General features: G+C 34.7%; 5 protein-coding genes and 1 non-coding gene across 6 annotated transcripts; 3 read left to right on the top strand and 3 right to left on the bottom strand.

Annotated features, from left to right (window-relative positions):
* Positions 1–457: 457 nt before the first annotated feature.
* LOC105176262 (small ribosomal subunit protein eS4) lies at positions 458–3,093 on the bottom strand. Its single transcript, XM_011099003.3, has 5 exons — positions 2,952–3,093; positions 2,151–2,228; positions 1,802–1,982; positions 1,378–1,475; positions 458–1,072 (listed from the first exon to the last, which is right to left on the bottom strand). Exons 1-5 carry the CDS (start codon positions 2,952–2,954, stop codon positions 641–643), a joined length of 792 nt encoding a protein of 263 aa, XP_011097305.1. The 5' UTR covers positions 2,955–3,093; the 3' UTR covers positions 458–640.
* A 2,156-nt stretch (positions 3,094–5,249) lies between these two features.
* On the top strand, positions 5,250–5,322 carry TRNAK-CUU (transfer RNA lysine (anticodon CUU)). Its single transcript has one exon. It is a non-coding gene; the product is annotated as a tRNA-Lys (tRNA).
* A 2,792-nt stretch (positions 5,323–8,114) lies between these two features.
* Positions 8,115–8,909, top strand: LOC110013062 (uncharacterized). Its single transcript, XM_020698629.2, has one exon. It carries the CDS (start codon positions 8,259–8,261, stop codon positions 8,685–8,687), a length of 429 nt encoding a protein of 142 aa, XP_020554288.1. The 5' UTR covers positions 8,115–8,258; the 3' UTR covers positions 8,688–8,909.
* A 1,796-nt stretch (positions 8,910–10,705) lies between these two features.
* Positions 10,706–11,487, top strand: LOC105176261 (uncharacterized). Its single transcript, XM_020698628.2, has one exon. The coding sequence runs from the start codon at positions 10,859–10,861 to the stop codon at positions 11,285–11,287; it is 429 nt and encodes a 142-aa protein (XP_020554287.2). The 5' UTR covers positions 10,706–10,858; the 3' UTR covers positions 11,288–11,487.
* Positions 11,488–12,479: 992 nt separating this feature from the next.
* On the bottom strand, positions 12,480–16,399 carry LYK2 (Protein kinase superfamily protein). Its single transcript, XM_011099001.3, has one exon. It carries the CDS (start codon positions 14,675–14,677, stop codon positions 12,653–12,655), a length of 2,025 nt encoding a protein of 674 aa, XP_011097303.1. The 5' UTR covers positions 14,678–16,399; the 3' UTR covers positions 12,480–12,652.
* Positions 16,400–16,532: 133 nt separating this feature from the next.
* Positions 16,533–19,129, bottom strand: LOC105176259 (ribulose-phosphate 3-epimerase, cytoplasmic isoform). Its single transcript, XM_088877148.1, has 7 exons — positions 18,854–19,129; positions 17,968–18,050; positions 17,753–17,859; positions 17,434–17,531; positions 17,250–17,342; positions 17,131–17,172; positions 16,533–16,771 (listed from the first exon to the last, which is right to left on the bottom strand). The coding sequence occupies exons 1-7, from the start codon at positions 18,965–18,967 to the stop codon at positions 16,610–16,612; spliced, it is 699 nt and encodes a 232-aa protein (XP_088733274.1). The 5' UTR covers positions 18,968–19,129; the 3' UTR covers positions 16,533–16,609.
* Positions 19,130–19,877: the final 748 nt, after the last annotated feature.

The following is a 19,877-nucleotide window of genomic DNA, read 5'->3' as shown; positions in this document are numbered from 1 at the left end:
TTTATATAAAAAAATCTTTTAAAAGTTATAATTTAAGTAATCTTATATAAAAAAAATCTTTTACACTTTTAAAACTAGATTTTGTCCTGATATCAATTAATCGATACCCTATAATATTTTTATTTTTCAAGATGTTTATCTTCTTGAGAAGTTCTTTTTTATTCAAAAATATAATTATTTTTCTTTCTATTATTTAAGTTATTTTTTACCGCCGGTGAACAGCGAAACAGGAGAAAACAAAACCAATGGCGCACACAAACAATTGATTATATAAATTATAAAACTCGTTCTGCTAAAGACTCTCCACAGGAGACTATTAATTGCTCTCAGATAATCATGACGATATTCACCAACTGATAATGCCAGGATTCAAGAGGCCAAATTTCAGGAAGGAAGCAATAATAAACCATATACCATATGCTCCACACATAATCAAAACTTTTGAGCTAGAGAGATATGAAAGGTCTTAAATTTGTCATCAAATATCCGGTATAAAATTATCCAAAATATGAACAAACAATATAAACGTCAAAACTTAGGTTAGGAACAACATCAAATTCGCCAGAAAAAGATCCTATAATAGCACAATGATGGCATCTCATACTACTGTAACACAATCAAGGAAGCTTGAATATATCTACTAAGCTGTTGCAGATTGGGCGGCAAGCCTCTTCCTGGCCTCCTCAATGATGGACAACTTGATACCTTTGCCCTTTGGCAGAGACACCCACGGCTTTGTACCCTTCCCAATTGTGAACACATTGCCTAACCGAGTGGCAAACTCATGGCCAGTAGCATCCTGGATGTGAATAGTCTCAAAACTTCCCTTATGCTTCTCACGGTTCTTGATCACCCCAACACGTCCCCTGTTCCTACCACCAGTCACCATCACTACATTCCCAACATCAAATTTGATGAAATCAACAATTTTGTTGCTCTCCAGGTCAAGTTTGATAGTGTCATTTGCCTTGATGAGTGGGTCTGGATAGCGGATGGTCCTTCCATCATAGGTATTGAGGTACGGAATACCTTTCTTGCCAAACTGAACTGAACGGACTTTGCACAGCTTAAACTGCAAAACAACAAGAAAATGTCAATAGTCGGCATGATAGAACTGATAACATCTATCTACTCAGTGTATTAAGATTATTTAAATTATCCCCAAAACTATGTAAATTCATTTCAAGTGAAGATGATTACTAAAACTAGGTCAATCTCGCTCACTTGCTCCACAAACATTAACCCAATACATTCTGGGTCACAAATATCTTTGGGAAGGAAAGGGACATCGACAAGCAGCTCTGTTACAAGCATATATCCCAAGGCATAAACTTGAAAATACCCAATAAAATAGGAAATGAGTAAAGGAGAACGGACCTTAGCTTCCTCATCCCGGATAGAGTGCAGCCTGAAACGGCCCTTGGTATCATACATAAGACGGAAATTCTCATTGGTCTTTGGAATAGAAACAACATCTAGCAAAAGAAGAGGAGCATTTGTTAGGAAAAAAACGTTGATAAATCAAACAACCATCATAGTAGCATCCAGCTAACAAAAACATATTGATAGTGGGTTTAAATAGAACACTGACTTGTATGTATATAAACAGAATAAGACTCTACAGACTACACAAGGACTTTTAATATATTAACAATAGAAATTTCTCCAAATTAGGTCCTAGCAAGTAGAGGCTACTAAACAAGGTTCAAGCTTATGACCCAACAAATTATGTACTAACAAAATCACCACTTAAAATAAGATAATCACCAAAGTATATAGAAGCAGAGTGATTGGAGCATACCCATGAAACCAGCAGGATATGTCTTATCAGTCCTGACCTTCCCATCAACAAGGACATGGCGTTGCATCAAAATTGCAATGACCTCACGGTAAGTCAAGGCATACTTAAGCCTATTTCGTAGAATCAGAATCAAAGGCAAGCACTCCCTGGATTTGTGGGGTCCAGATGATGGTTTGGGGGCCTGCATTTGGATAAATGTTGGGGTTGTTGAGTAACAGGCAATATCACAAACACACTAGTGAACAGAGGAACTTCATTACAGGACACGGCCAACTGCTAGTGTCAATGTCCATTAAAGAAACTAGAAATGAGATAAAGAGTAAAACCCCAAATGAGGACAATTACTTACAAAAGCACCCCCAAGTTTGTCCAACATCCAGTGCTTGGGGGCATTGAGCCTCTTAAGGTGTTTCTTCAAACCTCTAGCCTGTAGTTCAACAAAGTACCAGAAAACGATCATTAGTTAACATAAGATGTCTTTCAGAAGAAATATTCACATAAAATTCAGATGACAACAATGTAGACAATACCCTATTTATTTTTCATAAAATTATTGAAAACATTGTATTCTTGGTACTGTAGCATGAAAGGTGCCTTAATTCGGGGCCTCCCATCTCCATTCCAGATTCTATTGGACTAACTCTTAAAGTGTTCTAAGAACAATCAAAAACTACATCAACATACAGAGGAAAATAATAGAAATCTCAGACAAACAAACAATATATCGGAAAACCCTTTGTTTTCAAACCATCAATGAAAATAATATTATTATTGTTGCGTAGCATAAAAGGTGCCTAAATTTGCAATTGAAACCTCCACTCCAGATCACTACAGGAACAAAGCTTAAAGCGTACCAAAAACATTCAATAACTACATCAACAGACAATGGGAAATAATATCGCAGTTCACAAGTCTAAAAACCGCTCTTCTTACGAAATATAAAACAGTTCATTCATCCCATCTACGCCTTCTCGACTTTTCGCAGAAAATTCAAAGCCTCGATAAAAACAAAAATCATCACTAAAATCAACTACATTCACCTAAAAATTTCAGAAATTACAACATAATCAGGAATGTTAATTCTTCCAAAACGCGAGAGATTAACAGGAAATGAATCAACAATATTAGCACGGTGTGGTTAGAAACTGACCATCTTAGCGGTGGATGTGAGAATAGACGACGGTGACTCCCTCTCACTCTCTCTCACTCGTACGGAATGAATGTGAAACCCGACCTCCAAGATTATATATGGGGCATGAGGAAGGTTAAGTTTGGGAAACTCTCATATTAGGTGTATGTGGGCTTGGGCCATCCCATCCCCACTTTAGGGGAATTTATTTAAAAAATGCAAGAAAAAAGAAAAATTAAAAAAATTAAAAAAGTAAGTGGTATCACGATTACTTATGGCGGTGCCACAATTTTTTATTTAAAAAAAAATTCTTTATGTCACCGTGGTGGTCAATCGCGGTGATATTGTTTTTTGAAAAAAAAAAAAAATTAATGTGTCACCGCAGGTCAAAACCGCGGTGACAATTTTTTTTTAAAAAAAAAATTATTTTACGACGAATTGTTATCAACTCTTGTTAAAATTTCGATACCATCATGGTGAGTTGTCAACCATCAAATATACCGTTCGACTCCTCTTGATGAAACGAACATTTCCCCACAAACAATTTTAAGTTTTATCAATCGTAAATAATGAATTTTTAGCACGAACACCGCACCTTTCGATCGTTGATTCGCCACCACCGGAGCGACCCACGATCACGAACCACCACCACTGGACTCGCCTCGACCTAACGGTTCTAACGAGACCAACCTAGTTCAATTTTATTAAACATTTGTTAAGATATGAAAATTTGAAAATTTTTCCACCAAAAATTCGCGCTGAAGCTGTTTGATGCCATTTCTCCACCGTCAGGATGAATCACAGATTAAGACCATAGCCGTTCGAATCATGTCGTCCAGACGATTCCAACAAGACCAATCTTGCTCAATTTCATCAAGTATTTGTTTGTTCAATTAAAATACATATGGTTTAAAATAGTTATAATCTTATTAAATTCTATTTATTCATTAATAATACTATTTATAATAAATAATTAATTAATAATACTATTTATAATTAATTAATAATACTATTTATAATTAATTAATAATTAATAATTAATTAATAATTACTTACTACTAGTACCAGAGAGTTAAGTCTGTCAATGGATATAGTAAAACCCTACTTAGGCCCGAACGCAATGAAAACCCAAAAAATTATTCTGTACTTAGACCCTACCCAGGCCCTTAAACCAAACACAAGACTCATGGGTCTCTAGACCCGACCAAAACCTATTTTTTGGGTAGGGTCAGATCTAAACCCATTTTTTTTTAATTTTTTTTTTCTGTAAATTATACTAATTGATTTAAATTTCTTTCATTTAATTTTTTCATAATTATCAATAAATTTAGAATTATTGAGATCAATTCATAAACAACTCTATTTCGATAGAATTTTTTAAATATTATTTTTTTTATTATACTATTTATAGAATAATCTTATGAAAATATCAAATCTACATTTCTAATAAAACTTTAAATTTTAATTTATCACTTCAGGTCTTCGAACAAATAATATTGCCCATAAAAATATTGAAAAATATACCTAGCATGATAAGATAGTTATATAATTAATTATTTAATTATTTATTATTTAAACAATGTACATGGTTAAAGAATTAAACAATAAATAATATTATGATATCTTAAAATTTTTTAGATTTGTTCATTTGATGTAGATCATAGAGGTATGTAATTCGGTTAGCCGAATTAATCTAAAGTTCGGTTAACTGAAATTTCGATACGCCGAAATGGAGGATTGAATATTGAACCAAAATATTTGGTTTGGTTCGACAAAAATCAAACGTATTTTGATTCAGTTGGTTTTTGTACCGAATTAACTGAAAATAATAATTAAGTATGTATTAAATATAAGATTATTATTTTTTATTACAAATACTTATACTAAGATATTTAATATTTATTTTTTCATATTTGAATTATATATATATATATATTAATTTATTAGATTCGATTAACCTACATAAAAAATTAATACCAAATTGAATAATCAAAATCTAAAAAAAAAAATTGAATTGAAATTTTGATTTAGTCGATTTTTGGTTAGTTAACTGAAAATTGCACCTCTAGTAGATGGATTGATTAATAATAATCAATTAAATTGAAAAAAAGAAATAGATTTATTTTTTGGGTCCAAATTAAGTACAAAGACTTGAGGTATTGATGGGTATAAACCCAAGCCAGACCTAATTTATATTTTCTTAATGGGTCTGAATTTAGATATAAAGATATCTATTGAATTTGAGAAGGATCTTATCATATCGATTTCATCACGTCAGACAAATACATATAGAAAAACAGATGCTAAACTCAACAAGGGGCCCGTCTAGCTCAGTCGGTAGAGCGCAAGGCTCTTAACCTTGTGGTCGTGGGTTCGAGCCCCACGGTGGGCGATTAGCGTATAATTGTCTTTTTATATTTTAACCACCTATAACAATTTGCAACTCAAACAGGCTAGCTGAGAGCCTACTACATTTTGGTCTATGCTTTACTTTTTGGTGTTTTTCAAGAAGCGAATTTAGTTCATACTTATGATCATCCAAATGGATTGGTCGGGTCTTAATTGTGTAGGCATGTGATTATTATATGTGTAGGCACTCAGAACTCAAGTATTGTATGCTACTTGAAACGTATTACTGCTGATCCTATTTCTAAAGAGATAGCATTGCCTTCAGTCACCAACTCTCGAAAAAAAGAGGAAAATTGGAAGATTATATTATCTTTTAAGTTGGGATACAAACTACAAGCAAGACAGTAAAATTGTCAACTCACGCAAATTTGACTCCCTCTCTCTCTCTCTCTCAGTCGTACGTTGGAGTTGCGGACGGAATGTAAAACCCTAGCTCCAAGATTATATATGAGGCATGAGGATGGGGTAGTTTGGGAAACTCTCATATTAGGTCAAGGAGCGTATGTGGGCTTTTAATAATTAACAAATGGCATGTAATGATGTGATTTTTGGTAAAGGTATGAGATTCCACCGCCAACAAATTGGGGAATTCGGATTGTGTCTGAGAAGAAGACATATGTTATTGAGCGATTTGGGAAGTATGTGAAGACATTGACTTCTGAGGTACATGTATTAATCCCGCTTGTTGATAGAATTGCTTACCAAGGATAATGTCAGCATTCAAATTGATGGAGTCCCCGATGCTTATTTTTTGTTTTTTTATTTTTTGCATGCTTGTTTATGAGCTTGAATTTATATAAAACATATATATAATTAGTATTTTATTTTTTTTCTTTCTCCCCCTCCCACAAAGTAATTGTGAGCAATAAATATTTTAATTTTAAGAACACTATTATTTAACATAATTTAATTAAATATATTTTTTTTAAAAAAATTGAGCCACATAAACTCAAAATATTCTTTTCCTTAATATATAAACTTATATATGATACACTTATTTTATATTATTTTTCTTAATTAACTGACTTATTAATATTTATATGTGACAGTAATTAGAATTGAAGAAAGAAAGTAAACATATAAATAAAGGATTTCAATATTGAGAATGTTTTTTGACACTGAAACTTGGTTATTAAAAATGAACACCTACCTCATATTTATATATTTGATTTTCATAAGTGGACGGTGAGCATTAGTCTCTGCAACATCTCTCACAACAACATTTTTAAATACCATAAAACCTTCTACAATTGTAGACAAAATTTCATTTTTAGTTCTATGGGATCAGAGGTTCAATAGTTTTAGTCTTTTATTTTAGAAAATTTTAAAAATAATTTCAAATTAAAAAAAATTGATATATTTTGCACTTTGCTTTATGAGATTTTGATCAAAATGGTCCCCAATTTGAGAGAAATTACCTATTTAGTCATCTGCTTTAAGAGATTTAAAAAACTCATAATCGTGCTGACTTATTATTGATTTATTATGGGTTAAAAAAATCTTATTATGGCCAGATTACTGTTATATATGTTCATACATAAATGTATGTGATGAGGTATATCATTACCGTTATAAGATTATTTTAGTCACAAAATATTTATCTAACCTACAATAAGTCAGTAATAAGTAAATCGATGATAAATATACATTTTTTTTTAATTCTTTTGTTAATTTCAACAAAATTTAGAGAATTTTGACTTATAACAGATGATACTAAATATAATTTTTAAAATCACATAAAATTTTCGTATAATTACTTTAAACCTAAAGAAGGAGAGGTACTTGTCCCAAAATTTAGTTAACAGATATAGAACATCACAGCTACAGATGACAAGCAATTAAGCACCTTATAATCAAATTTTAATAATAATAAGTAAATATAATAAGCCGGGAATTGGTATATATATATATACATATATATGCATGTGACTTAAGGAGGAATTATGTAATTAGGATACTCATTCTTATCCTTTTCGCATTATCATTATCATCACCACTCTTTTCCAAATCTCACATATATTCCAATTTTACGTTTCCACTGTTACGTGAGAACGCTGTTTTATTAAATTTATATGTAAACAAATTAAAATTGGTTTTTTTTTTTTTTATTAATATTACATGTGCAAATATAATAAGCTCTCAAACACCCCAAAGCTAACAACCCAAGTTACGCTTTCTTTTTATTTATGTAATCAAATAATGTAAATTAATTATGGCAAGTCCATAATTAATATCAAATTTATTATTGATTCCTATGTGCCCCTATACACCTAATTTTTTCTATAAGTATATATTAATTAATTACCCTTTCGATCATCTCAAATATGTCAGCAACATGTGTGTGCGGTGTTGTACCTTTGACCTTTATTTAGTAGTTATGATATTTGTCATGACCGTTCCATCACTTTTGTTTCTATTATTTCTCCTATAATTATTTATTTATTTTTTTCCCCTCTCTCTACGTACGGAGTTTGACATCTTTATATTTTTTTACATTTAATTATAAATATATGGGTTTATTCATTTGATTAATGTCCACCAAATAGTAATAACTATTTTTCTGTACAATTTAGCTGTACTTAATAATAGCATTCCACATGCCATAAAGAAAAAGAAAAACTAAAAAAGTTGCGTGTTGTTTCAAAGTCTTAGCCGTAGGAAAGCCGTAGTACACCCCAACCGAATACCGGTCAGCGCCAAAACCACTAATCCGCGTTATCCGTCCCTCTGTCCTTGCAATGACAACTATATATATATACCTAATTAAACCACCTCCTTTCATTCTCACTTCATCACTTACTCAAATATTGTTTGTCATCCCTTCAATTTGCCTTCAAACCTTATATATATATATATATATATTGTCTGTTTGTTTCTACTACGCACTACTACTGTGCAATTGTTTTTCATTGTAATTGAATGGAGAAATACGAGCAATACCAGAGAGTTTTCAACCACTTTGATTTCAACGGAGACGGCAGAATATGTCCGGCGGAGCTACGTCAGTGCGTGGGCTCAATTGGCGGGGAGATGACGGCGGAGGAGGCGGAGGCGGCGGTGGTGATTATGGACTCGGACGGGGATGGGTTGTTGTGCTTGGAGGATTTCGTGAGAATAGTGGAAGGAGCTGGAGAGGAAGAGAAGGCGGGGGACTTGAAAGCGGCGTTCAAAATGTATGAAATGGAGGGAAGCGGGTGCATTACGGCGAAGAGCTTGAGGAGAATGCTGAGTAGATTGGGAGAGCGGAGGAGCGTGGAGGAGTGTCGGAGTATGATAGCTCGCTTTGATATCAACGGGGATGGGGTTCTAAATTTCGATGAGTTTAAGGCCATGATGTCTCCCTCCTAATTCATGATCATGATCCATCATGAATTTTATTTAATTTTTTTCCCCTTTTAACGAGGGATAATTCCCAATCTGAGTTAGAATTTCTGTTTCAGGAGTCTCTCATCATCATATTTGTGTAATGAATTCTATATATTCTTGTATCATGTATACACACCTTCATATATATGTACATACAACTGCTGTTGCTGCTGAGAGTATAAGACATTCTTTGTAATTGTGCTATATACATATATATATATATAACTGATCTGCTGTTGATTTCATATATATTAGTATCTGATGAAATTATATGAAAAGTTATATGAGAATAGTAATAAGTAGGTAGTAATTTAATAATACAGATTCATTAATTTGTCAAGCTATTTAATATATGGAGTAACACATATGTGTATGTATCTTTAGGCGGTGGGGAAGAATCGGCATCGCGTTTGCATCTTCCGTGGAGCTACCCAGCTTCATCAACTTTAATTGGAAACCGACATTCAGAAGTCTTGATTAGCCCCTCTCTCTCTCTCTCTATATATATATATATATCCACACCAGCTAGTGTGTGGGAATGCAGGAGGAGAAGTCTGTGTTGGGCTTGGATTCTCTAATAATTACTAGAGAATGATTTCCAGAAGTTTCCAGAAAAGATTCTGCATAATTACAGAAAACGTACGATAATCCATAAACATATAATGTAATAAAAATGAGTTCGATGTAGAAATGCGATGATGAGATGAGATGGGGGTCCGAAGCCATTGGTCCGCCGCAGTTTAAAGTAGTCATATGTATGTATATCGTGTTTATTTGTTTTGTTGTAGACTTGGAATTGTTTTGTTCTTTCTGTACATATAACCGCACATAGATTGGCTCAGACTCGGTATTTCTAATGTGGGACACGTGTTTTTATTTTTTAGGGCGAAAGCCAAAAGCGCTGCTATATGGGCAATGACTTCGTCTAAATAACCTCATCGTAAGAATATACAATAAATTATAATGAATTTTCGTAAGTACGATAAATTATAATGAATTTTGTTGATGGTTGATATAAATATTTTTTTATTATTTAAAAAATTATAAATGTATTCTTTTTTTTAAAGTTGTCTAATAATTAATCTAATTTGTTAATTTTTATTAAGTTCCCACCCCCTTTTTGGTGACGAACTAACAAAAATGTCATTGTGGATTATGAATTATAATTTTTCTTAATTTTTTAATTTTTTTAAAAAAAAATTATAGACTAAGTGGATAATTTTATTTACAATTTTTCAAAAATATTTTATCCACCTTGTTAGATTTTTTTATATTTTTATATATTTTTTTAAAAAAAAAACAACAAGCACAAAGTTGATAATTTCATATATCTATCCAAATATTACATAATTTTATCAAAGAGCGGAAGCAGGGACGTTGAGACCCCCCAATGTTTGTTCTAGAGGTGGATATGCGGAACCTATTGCACCAAGAAGGGACGTGTTTCCCTAAGAAGACTCGTTGTCACCTCCATTGTCCGAGGTAGTCATTTCTCACATCTCTAGTTCAAATGTTTTCGTAGACAACACCAATGATGCATATCAAAGTTCAATGGCAGCACAATAATCGATTAATCTTTACAAAATCATAGGATCCAAGGAGGACTGACTTGTAAAATAGGAGTTAGCACTTTAATGTTTAAATTAGTAATTTATTTGATTAAATGAATAAATGAAAAACTCAAAAATTGTATGCTAACAATCATACCTCTTTTTCTATTAGCCCTAATTATGAATTAATTTTCTCTCATTGCTTACAGAGGTTGACGTCACCTTTGAACGTGTTATTTCAAAGTCTTAGGCGTAGCGAAGCCGTATATGCAGAGTCAGACTAATAATTGGTACAGTTGAGGTGCGTAGAAGGGTTGTTTCGCGGCTCATTCCTGTCATTCTGGAACCCATTATCATTACTGCCAATATGGGTCAAACCACAAAACCAAACCACCCTCTAATCCGTGTCCCCTTCCTTCTCCTAACAACTATATATACCTAAACGCAATCACCTCCTTTCATAAATTCCTCGAGAATTCTTTCACATCCCTTCAGTTTTCCTTAAATATTTATATCTCAGTTTCCAACTTTTCTATATTGTCTGTTTGTTTCTCATACGTACGCACGTACACCTGTTGTCTAAGTGCTTTTCACTGTAATTGAATGGAGAAATACGAGCAATACCAGAGAGTTTTCAACCACTTTGATTTCAACGGAGACGGCAAAATATGTCCGGCGGAGCTACGTCAGTGTGTGGGCTCAATAGGCGGGGAGATGACGGCGGAGGAGGCGGAGGCGGCGGTGGTGCTTATGGACTCGGACGGGGATGGGTTGTTGTGTTTGGAGGATTTCGTGAGAATAGTAGAAGGAGCTGGAGAGGAAGAGAAGGCGGGGGACTTGAAAGCGGCGTTCAAAATGTATGAAATGGAAGGAAGCGGGTGCATTACGGCGAAGAGCTTGAGGAGAATGCTGAGTAGATTGGGAGAGCGGAGGAGCGTGGAGGAGTGTCGGAATATGATAGCTCGCTTTGATATCAACGGGGATGGGGTTCTAAATTTCGATGAGTTTAAGGCCATGATGTCTCCCTCCTAATTCATGATCATGATCCATCATGAATTTTATTTAATTTTTTTCCCCTTTTAACGAGGGATAATTCCCAATCTGAGTTAGAATTTCTGTTTCAGGAGTCTCTCATCATCATATTTGTGTAATTAATTCATGACTAATCATTCTATATATTCATGTATATACAACTGTTGTTGCTGCTGAGAGTACAAGACATTCTTTGTTTATGGGCTATTGTGCAATATATATATATATATAACTTATCTATTGCTGGTTTCATATATATTATGAAACTCAATCGCTTGAAAAATATAATTGAGAATAGTAAGCGTGGAAAAATAACTGGGTACGTACTAATTATTTAATATTTGGAATAAGAGATGATATCATGTATGTTATTAACTTTTATAATAATTTTGAATTAATGATGTTATTATTATTATGGTGGTGGTGATGATGAAGAGGTAAGTTGAAGTGTTTAATGGAGATGCGGGCATTGCATCTTCCATAGATCATCAACCGATATTCAGAAGTCTTAATTAGCCTATATATAAATATGAGGTAGAGTGTGTGGGAACATATAGAGGGCAGGAGAGGGAAGGAAAAGTCTTATTTTGTTGGTCTTGGGATTCTGTAATAAATACTAGAGAATTTTGTCCGGAAAGAAAAGCTTCTGGAGCTTACAAAAATCCAACAAAACCAATTCCATGAAAATTGAATTAATAATACAAAAATGAGTGGTCCTCGACGTGGGAGATGAGATTGAGATTGAGATTGAGATGTGCATAAATGATGTGGATGCATTGCTGTGGGTGTGGGGTGTGTAAGCCCAAGTTGTCTAACCGACCACACATTGGTTCAGACTCTGTGTTAATTCCAACGTTTTCTATAAACGCGAGTAGCGTGGTGATGTGGGTAATGACGATTTCATCTAACCTCATCATCATAAGACAGACAGAGACAGACAGGGATGACAAATACACACCCACGACCCACCCTCCTTTTTCCCCCACTTCCCACAATTACTACTTCACTAATTTATTAGTTGACTTTTCTTTTCCCTTAATTCTTCTTTGCAAAATCTTTGATGCCTTCCCAGCAATTTTGACTCTAGAAATTTGGTTTAAAGGGTTAAATGTTGTATAGGTTACGACCAACCCATCACAACCTCATCTTTCCTTTTTACCGATCAATTATTAATAAGCCACCCTAACCAATATCCAAACAACATTTTCTTCATAACTGCTTCCTTATACCGTACCATCTGTACATAATACATCCCCACTCTCAGTCACACCACAAACACCAAAAACTTTTAAGTAAACATCTATAACTATATGATATCTTAACGTAAATAGCAACATCAAAATGCTGTTCTGATTACAATGAACTTCACATTTCTATTGCAGCTGCCTTCACAAGCGGTTTGCAAGAACTCTCACACACATTCAACTCTTCCCCTTCTCCCAATTCTTCCACCAATCTCAGCAACTTCTCAACTATTTCTCCAGCATTAGGCCTCAACGACGGATCATCCTCCACGCAAGATCTTGCAAGATTCGCCACCATCACTGCTCCATCGAACGAATAATTCTCCCCCAATGCACCATCTATCCATTCCCTCAATTCCTCTGCATCTTCTGATTGCAAAATCTGCTTGATTTCATCCGACAGCTTGATCAAACTTCCGTCTTCCTTGCCTTCTTCCCGTGTGATTGGAGGTTTTCCAGACAAAACCTCCAGTAAGACCACCCCGTAAGCAAAAACATCCACACTTGGAGAGATTATACCTTCACTGAGATACTCAGGTGCTAAGTATCCTTTGTTCCAGGCCGCTTGATATGATTCTTGATCCTCTGCTTCTTGTCCACTGCAGTTTGCCATACCGAAATTACCAACTTTTGCGCTGAAGTCTTCATCAAGAAATATGTTTCGGCTCTTTATGTTCCTGTGGACATAACTAGGATTCATGATGTGGTGCATGTGCTGTAAGGCTGTTGCCACATCTACACAGACTTTCACCCTCTGATTCCATGTCAAGAAACAATTGCAAGAAGCAATGAAATGGCTCTTGATTGCCAATCCACCGTGGATCCAGTCCTTCAAGGAACCGTTCTTCGCGTACTCAAGAACTATGTATGAATCAGGACTGTCTGTCAGGCAAGTTCCCAAGAGCCTGATTGTGTTGGGGTGACGGTGAATTCTATCCTGTAGAATCTCATAATCAATTTTTGAGATAACATCTGAAGGGACACGTTTTATGGCCAAGTTTTTCCCCTTGAGCCGGCCGTGAAATACAGAGCCCTCAATGAGGTTACTCAAACTGAAGTCCTCTGTGGCCTTCTGCAGCTCCTCAAATGTGTAGTTTTCGTCCCGCATCTTGTGGGGAGTGGTAGTAGCAGTAATCGGATCATCAAAATTGTATTGAGATCCCTCAAACGAGACTTTCTTATCACTCGTGGTTCTGATGCTCAAACTCAGTTGTTGAAGCTCCGAATCTCCATTCTTGATTGGATCTTCCTTCTTTCTCTTGCAATGAATAAAGAAAAAGGCTGCACCAATAGCTAAGCAAGCCAGAAGCCCGACTATGCCGATAGCTATGTAAACTCCAATCATCCACATTTTAGGCTTTCTCCTCTTATGTGAACCTCTAACTTTAATGCTGGCTGCTGGATATCCCAAATTGGGCTCCTGGGATTTTGCTGAAAGACCAAGAACAGGCTTGGCTTTTAACGGAATCAAAAGAGTTGAGAGTGGTACAAGGCTATTATTTGGCTTGAAAAGACCTGCTCTTGAGCATCTGCCATTAGCAGAAACTATACTTTCTTGACTAACATTGAACTTAACTGCCAATTCACTTAGTTTATCACCTTCTCTAACTGGATAAGACAGCAAAAACTTACTCAAATCATCTGTAGCTGGGCAAGCACACTTAAGAGGAACCAAAAGACTAATTCTTTCTCCAAGATTCCAGGGGGAAATACTCGGGTTTTTCTCCTGAATGGCCTTGCAAGTTGTTAAGCCCTCCAAAGACTCGGAAATCTCATAGAAGCTCTCTCCTGCAACAGTGGTTTTTCTCACTTGTGCTCCAAAAATCCCCCCACTGCTGCATTCACAATCAATTGGGATCAAAATAGGCTGCTCCGCAGACAAGATTTCGGTCTCACCCAAAAAGTCATTAGCTTTGGCAAGCTCGGAAGGACTAATGCCCAAGTAAGAGCTCAGATTCGAAAGAGACGAGTATCGAGGATTAGCCCGAAGAACAGCAAATGTCTTGCATTTTTGCTGAGACTTATTCCCACCACAAACATAGTCCAATGAAGATGCTGTGTCGCAGCTGAGCAGGTTTTGGGCAAGAACAGATACAATAACAAGATTGAAGAAGACAAAAGATGTAAGTTGGAGTTTATTGATCATAGTTGCAGTTCTGCAGTAACACTTACTCCCACATGAGGCCGACTGAAAAACTGTAGGAACTTTTTAAGGTGGTTGAATATTTTTGGATCTACAACAAGGTGGTGGTCTATATTATAATAAAGAGGGGATTCAGGGATGGACAGAATTCTTGGATTTAGCAGTAACTACAGTATTTTTTTCGCCCCAATTTGATTCCTTGCGGATTGGCAACCAAGCCCTTATCTTGTGCTTGATTCAAAGGGTGATTGAGGGGTGGGGTGGCTATTTATCCCGAGTAAAGATTTGTAGGTATGCAAAGTCATCATCATTGTTCTTTGAACTTGGAAGAAACTCCTTGGTTTCCACTACCAATCCCCTGCTTCAAAATTCAGCATGGATTGAAAGTTTTCATGCACTTTGACAAGGAATTTGAGATCTGTTTGTTCCCGTATCCACATCATGGTACTTGGGATATTGCGATCTATTGTACTTCCCCCATTACATTATCAAATAACAATTACAACACTAAAAAATGTTTTAGATAAATGTGACTATATTTTTCTATGGGCTGTGATCTAGAAGTACGTACCAAGGGTCAAAGCTCATATATATTTTAATAGCTTTTAGCAGAAAGGAGGAGGTAATTTTGTATTAATTCCAACCTTTTAAGGGGGGGAAAAAAGATGCTAACAGTCCGAAATTTTAATGATTTCACTAATTTTGAAGTAATTATTGTTAAATATTTTTTCCATTAGAATTGAAATATATGAAGGAACTTCAATGGTAATTACTACCTTCACGATTCCACATTGCATCACAAACATCCCATGAAGAAACTGCACATTAAATAAATCTCAAATTTTACATGATAAATAAATAGAAATGGGTATGTGAAGAGGTCTTTTCCTTGGAGAGGAGTAGGATGATGATATGAAGTGCAAAAGGATAAGAATATATATGAATATGCATTGACAAGAAGTGAATGCCTGGTAAAGCAGAGGCAATATTAAAGCAAAAGGAATAGTATTAGATAGATAGATAGGCCACAAACAATTCTCATTTCCACTTGATTGAAATATTTGCCTATCCCATCATATTTATACATATATAAATCAAGAGAATAATGATAATACATAGGTAAATTGTGGACTAGAGTACAAGAATCCACAAAAGTAAATGTCGACTCAACCAGCTTTAATCAGATAAGATGAAGAAGTTCTTGCTTGTGACCACAACATTAAACGATTTAATTAGGTATTTTCCTAAAAGCTAATATGTAATAATTTATACAATTATTTGCTTATGCCATGTCGTATAACACTCTCAGCGTTATGTTAATGGTTACTTTGTTTAATATCGTACGTGTACCCTGCAACTTATCTTAGGAATTCAGAAATATATCTCGAGTAGGTAAGAATGTTTTTAAGGTTGATTAAAAGATGATGCTGTACACGTAAACCACCGGTTTTCATTCATTTTCCCATCCTCGGACTCCTATTAAAATGAATACCAGAATAGAATATTGGCATTACAAATTTCCGAGGAGCTTTAATTGCCCCAAAAGCCCCACTCCTCTCCTAACTCTCGAAAAGGATTTTGAAAAGTGAAATCTGAAAAGCACTTCTCTCGGATCAAAGGGAATTGGGCACGTGATAGCACGTGCTTACCACTCTCATCTCATCTCATACCCCATCCCCTCATATTAATATTCTGACAGATTTATCACAATGAACCACCCTGTTTTACAACTGGGTATATCATCAGACATGGTCACCTGCATGTTTATAAGTTGAAATTTCTTTCTAAACTATGTTCCAAATCTTTATCTTCATGGATCACAAGCTTATAACTTATGCCAGCAACATAGATACAAGTATTATAAAAAATGCTGGATGTTATTAAATTACCATGCAACTCATAGCGTATACAACATTGCATGATGACGAAAATCAATTACTTTTTACAGCCTGCCTGGGTATCCTGGACGCTCTTGCGCAGCTGTGATATAACTTGAGCCGGATATGAAGCTCCGAACACAGAACTTCCAGCCACAATGCAGTTTGCTCCAGCTGATGAGGCCAGATCAACGGTTGAAGGTCCTAAACCACCGTCTACCTGCAAACAAATAAATGGTTCTCATTTGATATATGAAACTTTAAGGAGGAAAGTTGGAACTATCAACTCTCTCCTTATCCATTGCGAACCCATCCACGTCCACGACATATTTGAATCAACATAAACTGCATCAGATTCTAGACTCCTCATCACATTCAAATATTTGCGAATGCATCATACACAATATCTAACAGAACTTTCTGTTCCAATTAAGAAGTAAGCTAAGTCGAAATTTCTCTTCGAACTAATACTATGTTTTGGGTATGCTGATTAATCATCAATTACTAGGACAGTAACTGAACAAACCTAGAATGGAGATACAAATCATAAACTAGCTGAAAATGATGAGAGGAACTCACTTCTATATCAAGTGATGGATACTTCTTTCGTAGAGAACGTACCTGAAATGACATTTCAAAATAATAAGTTAAGCAAAATAAACAGAATAGATGCTGAAAGAGAGAGTTATCTTATGCACCTTATCCATCATTTCTGGCATAAACTTTTGCCCGCCAAATCCAGGTTGCACAGTCATAACAAGAACCATCTCCACGGGATCTTTAGCTTCAAGCTGTCGCCCATGAAATTTGAAAAAATTTCTTGAGTCTCACAATCATTAACTTATCCACTTTTAAGTGATAAATACGTTGTGAATACCGTACCAACGAATACACTTCTTCAATTGGGGTTTCAGGCTTTAAGGCAACACCAGGCCGCATGCCCTTTGACTTGATCCGGTGTATAAGTTCTTGCCAATTTTCTGTACATGTTTCATTTCATCATTATTCTCGTGCTCAAGGCAGAATCCAATTAGAACGACGTAAAAAACCCAATATTATGATGACGTCAAATTTTTCTATAATCTGATTTATTTGTTCTCGTTTTCATATTCTAGTGCAGAGTATGAGGGCAAGAAAAGATGTAAATGTAGTTAAAACATTTAAATGAAAGAAGAGAAATGTCCCAACAAGATAAGTCAACCTTTGGCAGCTTCCACGTGAAAAGTAAAGCCAGATGCCCCAGCTTTGCCTAATGGTTCAACATAATCTATTGGATTTGTGACCATTAGGTGGCAATCCAAATAAGCACTGCAAAAGTAAAATACTCGTGTTTGTTTTTAAACAAGAAGACCAGATATGCCATAAAGTTAGGAATTAGGACTTGAGTTTCTATTAGAGGAAAATGACGGGGTTTACTCTGTGTGCTTTCTCAGACTCTCAATAACTGGAGCACCAATAGTAAGGTTTGGCACAAAGTGACTGTAAATAAGGAAACAAGTCTAAGTACAAACGATCCAGAAATAATAGTTCTATGAACTAAAAGAGTAATGCACAACCAAAAACATTTTTCCCTGATTGGTTGCAATACGAGAGTACTATGATTCTTCAACCGAATAACCAACCTACCCGTCCTGCAACCAGACAGCTCATGTCGTATCAGCCGTCAAATCAATAAAGCAAGTTGTTTATTTTTACATAGTCATCAGTAACAAAGTACGACAGTTGAGATACAAACTGTATGGTACAAACCAATGCGACATGCAAATTCAAAAAGTTTGAGGAAGCAAGCAATCGTGATAGCAACAGATCCTAATATTTCTCTCATCTAAATTTTGTGTTGTATATCTTCTTGCTATATCTCTCAGATGTTCAAGCAGAAATGCTAGAAACTTCCAGAAAAAAGAATCGCTTTACCAGTTTCTACAGGGAATATAAAGTTTTTGCAGTGTTCTTAAGTAATAGAAATCCTTTTAGTTCAATAAACATTAGAAACAATCAACATCTCCGAATTTCCACCATTGGCATAAAACCAAAACGATACTCATAGTACGTCGCAGGATGCATACAATCTTACTCGGGAGCTGGACTCAATATAAAAATCTTGTATAGAAGAATTTTCAACGACTTTTCAATTCCTTGACATCAAAGATAATATCAACCAATTTTATCGACCTTCCAATTTCGAAAAAACAAAAACAAAAAATACTAGGATATATCATAGATATCGCTGGGCAGCGATAGGATTCCAAAATATATAAAACAGAGAATGAGCGGATGAAAGTATTCCGGGGAAGAAAGGTACCATTATGTCCATGTGCAGCCAATCTGCGCCGTAGCGGAGCATCCGGTCCGCCTCGGCCGCCAAATTAGCAAAGTCCGATGAAAGCATAGATGGAGCAATTTTGGGCTTCACCATTCTCCGAGTCCTATCAATGCAGCAGCTCAGCGCAAAATTGAAAAGAGAAACATCAATTTTAATCAGTTTGATTGCGAATAGAAAAATTGTAAATTCATTGTATGAGGACCACTCCAGCTCCAGCAATCACTTTGCTGAATTGAGCACGCGATGAAGATGGGTGGATTGCCAAGTAATAATTTATTATTAGGGTTAAATACACCTTGCCCCCTAAATTATGTATAAACTACATTTACACCCCTGAAATATAAAACATAACAAAATAACTCCTTATGATATATATTAATTTTTTTTAAAGTAATATTACTATTTACACCCTTAAAATATCTCTATTACAATCATTCTCCTAAATATAATCTGAATTATAATAATTTTTTATTTAAAATAAACACTACTCAAACAATTTATAATTTTTATACACAATCTGTATAAACTCCATAAATTTACAATTCTTATATTTTTTAAACAACTGATAAAAGATTTAAATAACTTTTACATGTATTATTATATATGTTGAACTTTTTTTTAAAAATAAATTATCCATACAAATTTAAAATATTATATTAAACATATATACTGTAAAATATGCAAATTTATAATGTAATTAATATATAATATTCTATATTTTTTTAAGTAATGATTTTATATATTTTTATTATGTGGACATATGCATTATGTATTGACGCATATTTACGTGTTCTATTAAACATAATTTATTTACTTTGTAAAATATATTTGCCCATATTGAGCTTGTAATAATTTATAAAAAATTATAAATTATAAATATTATTTTTAGAATAAAATATGAGTAAAATTTTGAATCATTAAAAATAGTTTGGGGGAGATGTTTTAATAGAACATATTTTAGGAAGTAGAATAAAAAAGTATAGGGGTAAGTGAGAAGGATATT

The sequence above is a fragment of the Sesamum indicum genome, linkage group LG13 (genome assembly GCF_026168435.1).
Source record: "Sesamum indicum cultivar Baizhima isolate 11 linkage group LG13, ASM2616843v1, whole genome shotgun sequence".
Classification (NCBI taxonomy): domain Eukaryota; kingdom Viridiplantae; phylum Streptophyta; class Magnoliopsida; order Lamiales; family Pedaliaceae; genus Sesamum; species Sesamum indicum.
Note: the sequence above shows the minus strand (reverse complement) of the source record. Positions and strands in the feature narration are given on the sequence as shown.

Bases quoted from the DNA above. Each gene is read 5' to 3' on its own strand.
- LOC105176262 (XM_011099003.3), bottom strand. The intron at 1,983-2,150 runs GTAAGTAATTGT...ATCCAAATGCAG, and splicing joins ACAAACTTGGGGGTGCTTTT to GCCCCCAAACCATCATCTGG. The intron at 1,073-1,377 runs GTCCGTTCTCCT...GTTGTTTTGCAG, and splicing joins TCCGGGATGAGGAAGCTAAG to TTTAAGCTGTGCAAAGTCCG.
- LOC110013062 (XM_020698629.2), top strand. From the start codon at position 8,259: ATGGAGAAATACGAGCAATACCAGAGAGTTTTCAACCACTTTGATTTC.
- LOC105176261 (XM_020698628.2), top strand. From the start codon at position 10,859: ATGGAGAAATACGAGCAATACCAGAGAGTTTTCAACCACTTTGATTTC.
- LYK2 (XM_011099001.3), bottom strand. From the start codon at position 14,677: ATGATCAATAAACTCCAACTTACATCTTTTGTCTTCTTCAATCTTGTT.
- LOC105176259 (XM_088877148.1), bottom strand. From the start codon at position 18,967: ATGGTGAAGCCCAAAATTGCTCCATCTATGCTTTCATCGGACTTTGCT. The intron at 17,860-17,967 runs GTAAACCCCGTC...TTACTTTTGCAG, and splicing joins AGTCTGAGAAAGCACACAGA to TGCTTATTTGGATTGCCACC. The intron at 16,772-17,130 runs GTGAGTTCCTCT...ATTTGTTTGCAG, and splicing joins ATCCATCACTTGATATAGAA to GTAGACGGTGGTTTAGGACC.